The sequence below is a fragment of the Synchiropus splendidus genome, chromosome 16 (genome assembly GCF_027744825.2).
Source record: "Synchiropus splendidus isolate RoL2022-P1 chromosome 16, RoL_Sspl_1.0, whole genome shotgun sequence".
Taxonomy (NCBI): Eukaryota; Metazoa; Chordata; class Actinopteri; order Syngnathiformes; family Callionymidae; genus Synchiropus; species Synchiropus splendidus.
In genome coordinates this window covers 13734111-13750269 of record NC_071349.1, presented here as the reverse complement: position 1 = coordinate 13750269, position 16159 = coordinate 13734111, and the positions used below count along the sequence as shown (strand labels likewise).

The 16159-nt window shown below is 42.4% G+C and overlaps 1 protein-coding gene across 4 annotated transcripts in view; it reads right to left on the bottom strand.

The window, feature by feature from the left end:
* The window catches only part of LOC128747035 (neuronal PAS domain-containing protein 3), a 43776-nt gene that overhangs the window by 3917 nt on the left and 23700 nt on the right, over positions 1 to 16159 (bottom strand). For all 4 annotated transcript variants that reach the window (XM_053844554.1, XM_053844555.1, XM_053844556.1 and 1 more), the window contains 6 exons: positions 10406 to 10583; positions 5040 to 5158; positions 4135 to 4328; positions 3017 to 3123; positions 572 to 719; positions 162 to 277 (listed from right to left, as the gene is read on the bottom strand). In XM_053844554.1, coding sequence (XP_053700529.1) covers positions 162 to 277; positions 572 to 719; positions 3017 to 3123; positions 4135 to 4328; positions 5040 to 5158; positions 10406 to 10583 — 862 coding nt within the window. The remainder of the gene's footprint in view (positions 1 to 161; positions 278 to 571; positions 720 to 3016; positions 3124 to 4134; positions 4329 to 5039; positions 5159 to 10405; positions 10584 to 16159) is intronic.

The window sequence follows — 16159 nt, the reverse complement described above, 5'->3', positions numbered from 1 at the left end:
TTGAAAGAGAGAAAGTGTGTTAAAGCCGATTCTTTATTGCTTAAACTATGAATAAGGGTAAAAATCCTCCAGTAAACAATCAAACCCCTTTATTCCCAGTTTGACATCCTTGAATCATTTGAAGATTCATTACATAACATATTAAATACAACGTTAGTTACCAGAGTTTTCTTTGGACTCTGACTCTGTGTCAGAGGTTTCAGAAGATTCCGATGTTTTCTCCGGCAGGTTCGGTAGCTGAATGATGTCCATTGGTACGTCTTTATATTCGGGATTACTGGTGAAGCAGGAGAGTTGACAGTAGATCAGTTCACACGCTTGAATCCAGTTTTTAATTCAACAGAATGAGGGAGATTTTCTCTGATTTTTGAGTACTAAAATGCGCGTTTGTAAGAAGTACAAGGCTTTTGTTTACACACAATGTTTGCGTGCTGAGAGAGGGAAATGTAGATTAGTTTCTTAGGCTCAAACATGAAAGCAATTTCAGAGATTGATCCCAAAGGAGCATGTCCTCATAGAAATAAAGTCACTTCCGTTAACCATTCAGAGTCGAACAAGAATGATCAGCAACCTCAAGACATAGTTGACCCAGATGATGTTCTTGTCGCTGGCGTTCTTTGCGTTGACAGCAATGGTGGCACTGGACTGGATCCAGATGTAACCACTGCTCTTCTGGATCCACCTGTAGTACTTGGTGACACACTGGCCCTTGTTCATCACTGGAAAACACAAAATGCTTCACTGTTTTTTGATTCAGTCTATTTTGAGTCTTTGAAAAAAGTTGATCAACTAGTCAAGGCTGTAGCTTAGGTTCTCCACCAGAGTGCGCTACGGGACAAGGCGTTGTCTCCCAGCGGCGCCCTGCCAAGCTTGGCTGCAATAAATTCAGCTAAATTAACCACTAAATAGTTATCTCAAGCAATATGTACTGGCATTAATCAGGAGCTGCTGGAACAGAAAGCGACGCAAAGTGAATTCAAATTCTAGAAACATTCATTACAGACGCATAGTTTTCCTGCAACGCAGAATTAAGTCACCAGGTTTAATAGATATCACTGCAGTACCTGGACATTTTCAGTGCAACCAACGTACCTAGATTTGTTTTCTGTATTTTGAGGCGCGTCCATTTAGACTTCATCTGTACCCGATTTTTTTTTTATGAAGTGTCCTATTAGTATTGGTGACTTCATACATCATATTAAAGGGGAAGTTAAAGGTAGGGTATGCAATTTTTCCTGGCGTATATTTTACTATATTGCTTAAAATTCCAGTCACATACAGTTCACAACCAATTCATGAAATGCTTCACACAAATTTATTACGTTTAAGTCACTGTACAACACTATAAAAAGCGCCGTCCAATACTACTACTACTACTACTAATAATAATAATAATAATTATAATAATAATAGGGTGGTGATGTGTCAGTCAAACTCAGCTTCCATTCTCTCCGCATCTGATCCCTCCTGGATGCAAGGCTTTGGATGAAGAGTCTGAGGATAATGGGCTGGATTGGAATTGTAGATCAAGATCTCGGACTCTACCTTTAACCAAAGTTAAACTAATGAAACTGACTGAAAAAACTCATTTGAGTGTGTTACGTTTCACTAAAACCCAAACTACATTTTCCCGAATGAGAGCTGCGGCTCTCCGCAGCAACTTAATGAAAACATGATATTCATGTAATTGTATTTGGAAGCTGAAACATTTGAAAAACACCAATAAAAGTGTATCATACTTATCTAGAGTGAAAATTAAAATCACCAGACCATTGCATTTTATAGTGTCGGCTGTTCGCATGATGCATTATTTCAAGCAACTTCATCGAGGAAACACGACCAAGAAAAGGGGGGACTGGACGGGGTTTCTGGTTTGTTCCGATGTACCAACCATAGAGAGACCCTTTGGTGAGACTGGATTTTGGAGTAGACTGATAATTTTATGCAGCTGACTTTCGGTCTTGCGACAAATTAGAGGTTGTAAAGCGAGAGAATGGGAGTGATGCGAAGAAGGAACATGGAAAGAGAAAGGGGGTGAGAGACAAGTGCCCGGGGGCTTGCCTCAGGCTCCACTTCTCAGACCACAAGATTAAAGATTTTTTATTCTCTTTAAAAAATCGTTTCATTCAAAAGTCACTTTCTTTTGCTTCATTTAAAAACAAAACAAAGAAACAAAAAAAAGACAACTAAAAATGTTATGCGGTTTCGGGATAATTTCAAGGATGAATTTCCTCCCGATAGTGACGTTTGTCTCTGACATCGATGAGACTTCAAGTCTAAATCATTTTTGTCAGATAAATCACAAAAGAGGATGAGGCTCTCCGTGAGAAACGTTGTATCATTCCCTTCCATCGGTAAAAAGAGCTCCTTTCCATTTTTCCTCTCATCGTGAGAAAAGCACTTTCCGGCTTCATCCTTTGATCTTTTTCTTCATCGCTTTTTCACCTCCTTCCCTTCTGTTTCACTTCCCGTGCTTCTCTTTCTCTGTTCTTAGAGGCAGAAAGAGGACAGATTGACTTTGAGTTCTGACCCGGGTTAAGTCCAGCTGTCAGCAGGTAATGATAGAGACTTAGAGAGAGACGCCTCCTCGCAGACGGGGATCACCGTTCCTCCTCCACATAAAAAGAAGCCTTTTAAATTTGAGATCCCTGTTGAGCGAACAGCCGATCCCTCTAAAATACACCTTGATGGATTTCCAGCTATCAAGCTACTTGGGCAAATGAAGGGAACAAAAACAGATTCTAAACTTATGTCATATTATTTTCCATGACTCCTTCCTAGTATCTTATTTTAAAAACAAGGAACAAAACAATAAAACTTAAGTCATTAATTGTTAATATTTTTTATATGTATTTTTAGATTTTTTTATTCAGCAACTTCAATTTTTGAAAATCACATTGCAATTCAACGTAGAGACATCAAAGGACGGCCCTAAATCTGTAGCTAAAATCAAATAATTGACACAGTTCTTGCTGCAGACATGCAGGTAGTCGGGTTCAAATGCTCCAGTACTCACGATCCAGATGACTCTGCCGGATCCCCTCCACGTCTTCAGCGTGAATTAGTTGATAGCATCGTTTCCCAACAATGTCGGATGGAGTCAGGTCAAAATAATCGCTGATCCTGCAGCACAAAGAATCGTGTTTGAGTCACACGGTGGAACACAAAAAGTTGAAAAGGTAACAAAAAACTGTGAAGCTCCTCCTCTACTATTGGCCTCGACTGGGTGCCCAATGTGAAATCATGGATACAGTATGGAACTCTTGCTACAGCCCTGGTTAACTGCCTCCTCCACCTAATTGTAGAGACACTTTTTGAAGGAGCAGAACAATGTCTCCCATTTCAATGTGTGATATGAAAAAATAACATTGGGAAATATCAATAAATAGGCATAAAAATATAACAAAGAAAAGATGAAATTATAACTGAGAAAATTGTTTTTTTTTAAATACCAAAGCGAAAAACTATAGTGATTTAAAGCATGTTTTAATGAATAAATATGAAAATATAACTCTAAAATGTATTCAATAAATGAAAATAGAATAAAAAAAATGCAGACAAATGAATAAACATCAGAATAGAACTTAAAAAAACACTGGAGCAGTAGTTTAGGGGTTCAAGTTGTCTGCAATAATGCACAATTATCGACAAAAGTGTAGGACCTTAGCTGGTCAGGATCATCCTATAGTGTCTCGTTTGTGTTCTTAGTGTACAGTGTAAGAGTTTAAGGCCATGCATGGATTGCTGATACTGTTGACTGATACTGGGTCCAGTGGCCATATTCAGTCCTTTTTAACTGAGCTCTCTCACAAAACAGCACCAAGAAGGATGATGGAAGAGTCCTCTGGTTTCTCATTGCAAATAAAACATTTTGCTTTAATAAACTAAAGGAAGTTCAAAAAACGAATCATGGATTTGGGGGAAATAAAATAGAACACTCTGTTCCGGAGTGAAAACGGAAGCAGGACGCAGCAGATGCTCCTCTGTTCTCCCACTGAATCTATTCTCTCTCTTTGCTGCAACAAGTTGAAGGGAGTGGAAAATCGCTTTGATCAAACCGAATCAGCGAGTTTCGGGTTAAAGTGAGAGCGACTGAACGTTCCGTCCTCGTGGATAGGTTCACACCGCACTCGCCTGTTTTCACAGTAGATGATCTTCAAGTCCATGTTGACACGCGTGACAAACATCTGGCAGTCGATCCGGACTTCGTTGATTGTTGGAGGGGGGAGGGCGTGAGCTACAACCACCATCCCCATGATCTGATTGGGAACGGAGCGACTGTGTGTCAGCGCCATCCTGATCCGCAGACGTCCGGTGATGTGGATCACCTGAGGAAACCAGATGGACCAAGAACGTCAAGTTTTCTTTCCAAACTTCTGCATCGGTTACTTAAACATGTCAAAACTACTGGTGGGACTTTAATTAATCACAAGAAAAAAACATGTTAAAATATTTAATTGAATTTAATTTAACATTTTGCTCTCCACACCACACGGAACATTAGTAAATGCAGGAGTTCCTGGTCCACTGATCACACTGATGCACAAGACACGTGGCAGCTAGGATGATAACAACAACAACAAACATGGAGGAATCCTTGAACAAAAGCAAACAAAAGCTTCTGTTTGCTTTTGTTCAGGGAGGTTCTTCGCTACACAATGGCCAGAGTTTCCACTACTCTGAATGGACTTGAAATTCTTATTATTTGAAACAAGACATTAAAGGAGTTTTAGTTTAAATAAGGTGATATAAAAACTTGAATATAGCCACCATCGTGATTTACTGTGCTATTGTCAAACTGATGCAAAATAAACAATATTTTGTTGTTTAAATGTATGTAATATACCAAATTCATTCAAATTGAAAAATGTGGCTTCTTGTGGCAACTATTCTTAGACCATTAAACTGCGATTAATTGAGATGAATTCATCACAAATTGTCAAATTAATTAGATTAATTGTTTTAAATTGAATCCCACCCCAGGTCGAAACCCTTCATTCATTTATTTGGTCAGTGAGTGAAGCAAGAGAGGGTCAAACCTTGTAACCGGAGGACTTGATGTGCACGCCTCTTTTTGTCAGCGTGGACTTCATGCGGATGAAAAAAGATCGCTCTAGGGAGTTTTCGGGGGTCAGAAGACTGGGACTGGAGGACTCCACTGTTGGGCAGAAAGAAGATCAAAAATCATTATGGTCACTTCAAGCCATGTCATTTAGAATCCATAAATCCTGAATAAATAAAACCCAAAGCTTAGATATACAGTAAGAAAGGCCACACAGCCGAGACTAGGTCTTGTATAGATGATGAAGCGAACCCTCCACTTCAGAATGTCCCAAACATTCTCAGTGGGTTGAAGCCATTCATCTTGTAATGTGACTGTGTATCATGGAGGAGAAAAATGGCGTAACTCCTTCTCCGTTTTAGGGCGCTCACGGGTGCTGGACCTGAACCCCGGGTGACCACCGGCTAAGACTCGGTCGAGTCTTTCTCTTCACCCGGCAATTTAGTCTGGACTGTGTGGCTTACACAAATACATTTTAGATTAAATGAAGCTTGATAGTCAAGCGGTCTGTAGAGCGAACAAGGAATCTGTGACAGGGTCCTGCGAGGCAAGTGGTGGAGAAAAGCACAAGATGGAGAGCGACATGAATAATTCAGCCGGAGGAAGAGTGAAGACAAATAGAGGAGCGGTGAGGGAATCAGGGGTCTTTTCTCATTCTGCTAGCTTGTTGCTGAGTCCTCTCCGGAGACGACGGACCTACAAGACAAAGATTAGCTACAAAGGCGTCAGGTGGCTGCCGTCGCCGCTCGACTCCAGCACCTAATTATCTAAGGAAACCAAACTTTCTTCACTTGAAGGACAAACGCTCAATTAAAAAGAACAACTCGCATCTGCTGCCATTTTTTTTTGGACAATACCGAGTTCCTATGAGCACGTCTGTGTGAGCGCGTGTGTCTCTCGGGATGGTGGATCATTGTGAGGAGCGCGAACGGCTCTGACTGATCGCTCGCTAACACAGTGATGAGACAATGCTGCTACTAGGTCAACGTGACCTTGAGCAGCCACCACGGAAACAAAATGAACTAAAGGGAAAACAGGAAATTAATTGGTTTAAAAAGCGTCGCTGCACATGGGAGGTTGGACGCTGACGTGCAGCCCAAGCTAAGGTTCGCTCAGATCGGAAAGAAAAATTCCACAGAGAATTGAAAATATTGAAATGAAAGTGTAGCAGAAAAATACGGATCACTAGACAGTCAGAATCACATTCATTTCGCTTCCTAATAATTCACTAGTGTGGGGAGGAAGACCACTGAGATAGCTACACTATTGTTGCTGCTGATCGGCAACAACTGTAGGACTACACACTCTAATTCATAGGGATTTGGATGCCCAGCTTCCAAGTGTTCCAAGAAGTCAAGCCAGCTGTATTGCTCTTTTATTAAACATTAAATAATCAACATTATTAGTGCAAATTCTCATGAACTTGCGCTACAAAAAGTTGGTCAATCTGTTGGGGGAGGTTGGTAGAGGGGAAACATGGTTGCTCAAAGAGGCAGAATTGTAGCCCTTAAGCTACGGTAGGTCTCCAGATCCATCAGATCTTTCAGAGGCGCTAAGCTTTTGTTTCCTCCATTTCACTTCTTCACGTCTTGTTGATTCCCCTGCATACGTCACTGGAACATCTTCGCGTGTCACGACTTGTTGCTGACGTTCCTATTGTTCCTCTTTGAGCAGAATTCTGACATTAAAAATGTGCTGAAGCAGTGACTGAGTCGCCCCTAACATGTCACACTGACCGTTAATCGCAAGTCATTGTGATGCTACGACTTCACTTAGATGTAAATCTGATGCTTTTCACGTAAAATCTACACAGCAATAACTTTAAAACAAAACAACACTGAGATGTGAAAGGTAAACACCGTGCTGGACAAGAGTAGGACATTTGAAACAAGTCTCAAAACGGCAGGATAGGTGTTTGATCCAGAAGGAATCAGATCTGAGATTTCTCACCACAAATGGGGAATTTGTTTGCGCAAAACACAAATCAAACATTGTTCTGTTAACACCGAGATTTCCTTTTTCTTGCTGCTGTTCTCCGCAGAGACAGTCTCCTTCAGCCTGTGATGTCTCACCCGAAGCTGTCGGGTGGTTTGCGGTGCCCGTCTGCAGGGGAATGGAGACGCTCTCCAACAAAGGTGTGCATGCTGAGGCTTGATCACACGCGTGTGATGAATTTCAGTTTTAGAAGATGAGTAACGTTTCAGAAGAGCTTTTAACATATCTTTCATCAAGAACCCGCTCTTTTCGTGTGTCTGTTCAAAGTCGATCATTTGCTCAGATCGAGAGGACGAGGAACCGGCTGCGAGAGACGAGCAGATGGAACAACATGAACTGCTGATCCACGTGAACAAAGATACAAACATCAGTGTTGTCAACAGCAGATTGTGTTGTTGGAGAAGTCTTCAACGTCTCTGATATTCAGCAGGAAACGACCCGGATTAAAACGCCTCTGATGTTGCAGGTTTCTCTTGCAAGTGTCTCACTGAAGAAAACATCAACTAAAAATCTGACTGTATTTTAAACCGCACAGCTGCCTTTCAACACACCTGTCCACAGAGATTATTCTGACATTCACAGACTAAAAATGAATCTCCAGAGTAAATCTACAGCTGCATCTTCCACCCCTCACCACTCATTTGACTGTCCCATCGGCCCCTGCCCAAGGGGCCGCAGAGTGAGGCCGTGGCCACCACTGCATGGCAGCAGGAATTAATTGGCATCATCCTCTCCTGCAGGAGCAGGTTTCAAGAACTGCCAAGCACCACATTCCACCTCTGCGACTCTGCTTTGGAGCTCCTCCAGGGGGCATTAAAGTCCCGGGAAGAACATGAGGAGCATGATCTTTCAGGGACGACGACACAAACACAATGACGACAAGTGCAAATAAACTCCTTACAGCTTTTGGTTGTGTCTCTTCTGGCCAGGCATCAAAGTATTTGACGTTTATATTGGAATTACAGTTGATTTCATCATCTGCGTTTATCAGCACTTCATCAGCCATACGCAGGGAGAGGGGCTGTGAGCAGCTGGTTTGGGGAATCTCGTGCAAAACAGTGTCAGATTAGTGTTTTTTTACGTCTCACTATGCACTATTTTTCAAGTAGATTTCAGGTTGATGAAACAACAGAATGCGGTTATCGGTTTTCTCTCACTCAAAATGAACAATATCTGGGTATCGCACAAATCCTCCTAAAGCTTCATGTTATTTTATCGTACACTCATGACCCTTTACGTTATCATGCGCACACCCACTATCTTTCATATACTTATAATCCTTCAAGTATTTACGCTTACACTGGCTATCCATCAATATCAGTGTAGAAACCTCTCATGCACCCAGTATTCTTCACGTTAATATCGAAATGTTATTGTTCGCACACTCATTATCTGTCAAGTATTCGCTCGCACACTTTGTACCGGACAAAGAGACATTATCGTAGTATACTACGAGTATCCTCACGATCCAGCAGATTATCTGTCGTACCTGTTATCGCTGTACACTCGAGCCTTAATGCTACTGAACATATATTCACTATCCCTCAAGTTATACTGCATATACAATACTTGCTAGCGTACGCTGTACTGTCGCTCACACAATACCATTCACACACTCACACTTATCATCGTAAATATCGCACGTACACGATGTATCCTTCACGTTTTCATATGCACACACAGTCTTAACGCTACCCTACACATACTCTCCATCCTCCAGAAGAAGATCTTATGAATACTTGCTATCCTTTACATTATCGTCCGCACACTAGTTTTTCTTGGGATCATCGTATATATCCTTGTCATCCTTCACCTTAGCATACGCACATTATTGTTTTGTTACCTTCCACGTAATCACTCGTACACTTTGTATCCTTTGCGTGATCATACATAGATACACTCACTATCCTTCACATGTATGTCATTATTGTACCTATACCTTTATCTACATATTGACTTTGATGTGGTCGCAAGAGTGCACTCTTCACCTCACATGCTTTCACCTGCCCTTTCAAAGAAAAAACACACACATTGACACAGAGACATACACAAAAACCTCGCACACATAAACGTGCAAACCCACACTCGCACACCAATCAGTCAAGAAGAGATCTGCAGCAGATCTAATTACCGGGCCGCCTCCGAGGACCTGGGCCGCTGTGAAGACAATCGTCTTCTTCTTGTTTGAACAGACTGATGAACTGAGGGACTTGGCAGATACCAAGTCATTTTGTTTAATTTATAAATGGATTTTCTCTAATACTTAAATTATAATCTGTATAAACAAGAGCGGGAGGAGCACATTAAAATGCACATCCCTTTTCAATGCATGTCGACTATATCGCCTTCATCTCCAGTCAAGAGGAGACATGTTTGTTTATATCAGCGTGTAGCATCTCCTCCTGCACTTTTGCCCTTGGGGTGACTGCGGGGCCACCGGGTGGCACCTCCACAATAGGTAACTCTTACTTTTTTATGTGGTTGTGACTCACAAACATTTTTGTTGTGGTATAATGGCTTTTGTTTTTCGTTGAATGAGGTGGTCTGCTCAGGTCACTGAGGCATTGGTACAGTGTTTTTCAACCTCTTTCTAGCCACGGCATCCTTGGTTCATTGAAAAAAATCCCACAACACACCACCAAAGGAACATCGGTCAAAGCGCACTTGTGCTTAAAGTCTTATAGAAAATCCCTATTGTGAAAAACTGTAGCTACTGACAGTTAGTTGTGATTTTGCCAGGCTATGTATTTGTTTCAAATGTGTCCAGAAAGGGGCGGGCAATATGGCAAAATATATCATTATTTATTGATGTGTTTACTTGCTTTAAATAACTGTTTCCATTTTATCACTTCCCTTTTGCATAATTTTATTGTAGTTTTCAGTTTCCAGACAAATCCTTAGCATTTTTTGGAGCGCATTTATTCTGTTGTCCATTTAGTTTTTCGCCACCTTTTAAGCCACATAGCAAACTTTGACAATCTATGTGTATCAATAAAGTTTTGAAGTGAGACGTCACGTTCGCCGTTAGCTCTGCAGTGCAGACAGTCTTTGGCGTTGCGGGTCCGACAAGGATCCCTCCCTCCCTCCATCCTTCTGTGGTGAGTGTGTGGTCAAGTTAGAGGCGCATCAGGTTTATAAGCAGCTTTAATGTCATCATATCGCCCACCTCTATCTCCAGACAAATGAGGTGAAATTGGATCATTTTCCCACGGCACACCTGACTGTCACCAGACTAGTGTGCCACGGTGACAAACGCTGCACTAGTTTACGGACCTTGTCGCCTGGAACATCATCAATAAAAATGCAGAAATGCAACTTTATGGAGATTGGAGGTTGTTTCATTCATACCTGGTTCGGGTGTTTCTGCTGGCGAAGACGAGGCAGACGACGTCCCGTCGTCATTAATCGTTCCCTGAGACAGAGACGCGCTTCGGCCCGGTGGAAGCTTCAATCCCAGCTGCTCTGCCGTCTCCACGTGGTCTCCGGGGTGAATGTAGTCGAATGCACTGCTGCCAGTCAGCTCCACCTTGCAGGGAAAAGCATCGCTCATCAGGTCCAGATGGCAGACGGAAATGCTCTATTCTAGTAGAAAATATTCACTGGTTTAAAGTCCTTCTGTCTCCCCTTTTCCCAAAGCTAGAAACATGTGTGTCAACACCGCAACAGTGGAGCTTCCCCTAAACTCCACATATTTAATTCACCTTATTCTGCATTATTATAAGTCTCTTCCAATGTGGTTCTGATCCCCTCACTCCACAACTCAGTCCTTAATCCCTCCGCAGATTTATTCCATTTCTAATGGGGGGATTCTAATGACAATTGAATAAATTATCTCCTCTAATTTAATAAATACAGATTCCCTTCCTCTTTAATATTCTCATAAGGGCAGATAAAGTCGGGCGTGATGACACACTGAAACATTTGGGACGACCTCATGCTCACAAACACACAGACTGGAGTGTATAAATAAAGCTCAGTATACTCCAACCTTTGTCCAAGTATACGCCAAGTACCTCACAAACCCTCCACACACACACACAGACACACACACAGACAGACACACACACACATATTCGACAGAAAAGCGCGTGCGCTTGTGTGTGCGTGGAGCGAGTATGTGTGGCGTTTTGGGGTCCACTGGGACAAAGGGGATTACATGAGCGCAATCCTTTTATTATGAAATCCCTTTAAGGCAAATGAGTCTCTTCATGAAGACTTGTCTGGAACAGAAAACCATGATTAAGAAATGAGACTGATTAGTGAAACAACACACACACACACACACCACTGGGAGCATCATGGCGCTGAGTATTCATGTTTACACGTTACACAGCTAATTGGATCTATATTACTCTTCCTTGCAATAACAAGCCGACTTTTAATCAATTAAAACTATTTTACATAAACTGGCTGCCGGAGCTCATTACACACAGAACGCTTTTTTTTTTTTTTTTTTTGGCTTGTACATTTGTAGGAGACACGTGCAATTGTGGTATATTATACAATAATATTTCTATATTTATTCACCTGATGACGTCTCACATTATTTACCTCACTACCTTATGGATGAGAGACATCAAAACTACATCTCATCTGTTTAAGTTAACAGTTACTGGAGATGTAACAGTGAGATGCTAGAAGGAGAAAGGGGGCTTTTTTAAAATGACTGGACATTGACGTTAAGAATCCTCTTCATTATCCATGTCCTTGGCTGGGAAGTGATGCAAAAGTTAGAAATTTCCCGGCATGGATTTCACCATTCATGTCTTTGATAGCAGAACATGTTGCATAGGACGGCAGAGGAGCACTGACAGGTCTAGGAAAGGTACATGCAAATGAAGTGTAGCCTCAATCCACTGCATTTCATTAAGGCCGGCGCAGGGTGACACCGGTCGGAACCAAAGTCACACACAAGGGCCACAGGACACACGGCCATGGGCAATTTTTTAAATTATTTATAGCAGGATATTTGCTTCATGAACAGTGAGAATAAAATGAAATGCTGCGACTCGACTTGTCCCATCGACCCCCCCTGCCCCAACACACACCTACAGTACGTAATGCTCTGGCTAACCTACACCATAAAAAACAACCACAAAATCCGTTCCACAAAAACCTCTCTATGAATCCTTGACTTGCTGTAAAAGGTGGTAAATACTACAAATCCCAGAATGCTGTCCTTGTAGACCGGCACGTCAACGAGTAACTGCAACCTTGATGATCTTCATACTGCAAGTATGTTTCTTGATCCTCAACGAGGGTCAGCAGTGTCCTCCTTCTGGCAGCAGTCAAGACCATCTCAGTGCAGCTTTCATTGTGTTTTTGTACCTGGCTGCAGGGTGGAAGGCAAAGACTGCATCTTCACATCCATAAGACTGGACAGCCTGAGTCGCTGCAGATCTTCATCCACGGCTCAATTTACATGTGGCGTTCCACAAGATTCTACTTTAGGTCCTGTTTTCTTTTCCATCTACATGGCACCACTTAAGACAAATCCAGTCACAATGTACCTTTCACCAGCCACCTTGAGGAAAATTCCTTCATCTTAACCTTTCAAAAGCACAAGTATTGATCTGACAGCAGCCGGAGTCCACTCCCTGAAAATGTATCCCGAAATTTGAGCATCCGATTTCACCATTTCCTGTGATCCTCCGATGCGAATCCTCAAACCTTTGTATAGAGAGAGCTGCAGCACTTTCTTCTCATCCATTCTTCAAGTACCTGAACGCTACTGCCACCTGCTCATTTCTTTGAAACTTTTAGATGCTAAAAAAGCATCTATTTATCAAGATAAAATAAGGGCAAAAACATGCACAGCATTGTCGGTTTGTGTGCTCTCTGGGAGAGCTGCTGTTATTATTATTATTATAAACATGATAATGGATACATTATGATAACGCTACATGCTGCCAAAATAAATCGATAAATAAATGGTTCCCACATGTTCTCTGCTCAGTAAGAGATTTGGTAGGAAAGCATCACTGTGTTTGGACAATAAATGTAAACACTCCCAAAAATGAATCACACATTTGTTCCTGACTCACAACCCTCTCATTTATCATGTAAAAAACGTTAAGTTCTAAAACTCTGGAACTGATCTTTGTTACATTCCTGAGCTCTGCGCAGACCGCTTTAAAAACTATGGTCTTATACCCTCGCTTTCCTGGGGGTCATCTTAGGTCAACCGTTACAGCATGCTAGTGGGAAAATGCACCTGTCGTCAAGTCGGATGATGTCACCAGCTCCTGAAGCTGATGGTTGTTTGGGAAGGCCACGAGGGAAGTTGAGGCGAGGAGCGTGTTAGAATGGAATCAGCTGTCTCTGTGGTTGTGACTGAGCGATCACAGACTGCTGCATTTAAAAGCTGCAATCATTCCAACAGATGTAGATTCATCCATGCATACACTTGTTGTTCACAAATTGGACTCTCAGCCTCTCAAACACTCACAAACAGGTGAGTCAGAGAAACACATCGGCACCGCTTGGAGTTGCTTCCGTCATCTATCACACGACAGAGACGGCTTTGATCGACATGATTTGTCTAAAATTGAAAGTGGTGACAGGAAACTCTATAGAGCGCGGTGAAGTCAGGCCAGATCCATTTCTTCCTGGCCCCTCCACCATCCATGGAGGATTATAAAGTGGAATATCCCAGGAGACCAAGGACTTTTGAGTCTCTCAGTCCAGAATTCCTCCTGTCCTCCATATTAGGGGTTCTTAACCTTCCTGATCTAGGGACCCTTCTTTTCCAGAACAAATGGGACCAAGGCCCATTCAAGGAACAGAACGGATTTATTACTGGGATTGCTGATTTCAAAATTATGGATTTCATTTATGTTCAATAACCATTATGTGAACAAACCAAAACCATGTGAAATGACATGAAACCATGTGAGCAGCGCAAAGATATTTGTCATAGAAAAAATACACTTGATGCAAACTGTTGCAAAATTGGAAAAAATGGATGTCACGAATGAAATTATGAATAAAATAAATAGAATAAAACAATGTCTAAATATCATAAAATATTTACTTAATCATAAATAAACTCTGTTTTGAAATTCTAATTGATTTTAAAAACTGCTCCAACAGGTTTTTACTGTTGGGGGTGCCATCGCTTTCTTGATCATTTTTTCTTTTCAAGAACTTCTTCATAGTTGGTAACTATCACAGATTTGCAGCTGTCAAGTCAAGTCAATGACAAGTGCATTAAAACTGAGTGTCTCAGGGCCCAGAGCTGTAAAACAAGAAACTTGTAGCGTCCCTCTAGGGGGCGCTCGTGGCCCAACCATGGGGCTCGGCCCTATGGTTAAGAATCACTGCTCTATATCTCACCTTACCTCAACAGTTATGTATTCACAAAGCATCCCGACAACATGTCCACGGATACGTACTTCGGTTCGTGAGACAGCGTGTGGCTGCTCCCCATCTGACCCAGCGATACACTCCTGTCCGCGTTTAAAAGCAAGAGGGGGGCAGAGATATCAGTCTCAACATCCCTTGTGTTTGCAAACAGCAGGGTTCTACATTCATCCCAGTGGTCACAGTGAAATGCTGCGCCATCAAACGTAATTGATTTAAAACCACAGAGGCGGCGATCGCTGCCTTTGGATGACGGTTGTGAAGCCTTGTCCAACCATCCACCTTTAGGGAAACAAAAACAAAGTTTGCATTTGTTTTTCCGGCGCTGTCAGTTGTTTGGCGAAGCGTATTCCCCAATAACACAGGGAGGCTTGTCTGGCCAACAATGTGAATTTAAATTCGGAAGAGCTTTCCTTTCAGCACGGCTCCTCCCTTTTTATTTATTTATTTTCAGTCCTCCCTCTCTCAGTTGCTCACCCACATCTGTCCTCGCTCTTTCCTCGCCCGCGCTTTGTCCTCCTTCAGGTGTTTTTGAGGGATAAAGGGTTGATGGAGTCATCAACTTTCAGCAGTGGACATGTAACGCCCCCATTATCTCACTGTGGACGAACCACACTCGCCTTCTCCACCCGCCATCATCAGCGGTGACAAATGAGTCTGCATTTGTAAAGATGCAGAGAATAAAAACCTTCAGTGCAGCAGCAGCAGCATTGAGAAAAAGCTCTAAAAAATAAACTCTGAACTGGATCCGGAGCTGGATCTTCCGCTGAATTCCGCTCACTTCAGCTTCTCAAGGACATGATGGAGAAGCCCATTCAGGTGTTTAATCATATTCCATCTCCTCCATGTCATAAATGTCACAGCATGAGAAGGTCAGCATTACTCTTGAGCGCCACCTAACCTTCTGATCAATATGTTTTCCTATTGATCCACCATACTGTCCGAATGGCAAGTGTCAATCAATCTGGACCTGTCGATAAAAATGATCAGTGCGCCAAGTTTTATTTGCATTTAATGATCTGAATTTACATTTTCCTGACACACACACACACCGATGTGTGCACACAACACACACCCGCACCTTGACTGTAACATGGCCGGACCATAATCAAGTCACTTTGGAACCTCATTTTTGGTTTTGGTTCGGCGATGGAAACAAAGATATTCCTTTTCAAATTCAAATATTTAAATCAATGACCAAAGCGATGGTTAGGAACAAACAGACTTTGTTTCACATGTTTGGAGCAACCATGTCACATCTGAAACCTCTGGACCAAAACCTCCAGCGAGAGCGACACATTTGTTATGAGCTCCCTCCGCTTTGGACATTAATTCAGATTTCTTGCCTTTAAAACAACAGATTGCAGGACACAGGGGCGAGTTAATAACCGAAAGGTCCTGCAGGCTGAGAACACACACCAACATCCTCACACACACACACACACACACACACACCAACACCCTCTCACACACACACACACCCTCACACACACAGACACACACCGACACCCTCAAACACACACACACACACAGACACCAACATCCTCACACACATACACACACACACACCAACACCCTCACACACACTCACCAACACCCTCACACACCCTCACACACACACACTCACCAACACCCTCACACATCCTCACACACACTCACCAACACCCTCACACACACACACACCCTCACACACACACACACCCTCGCACACACTCACCAACACCCTCACACACACACACA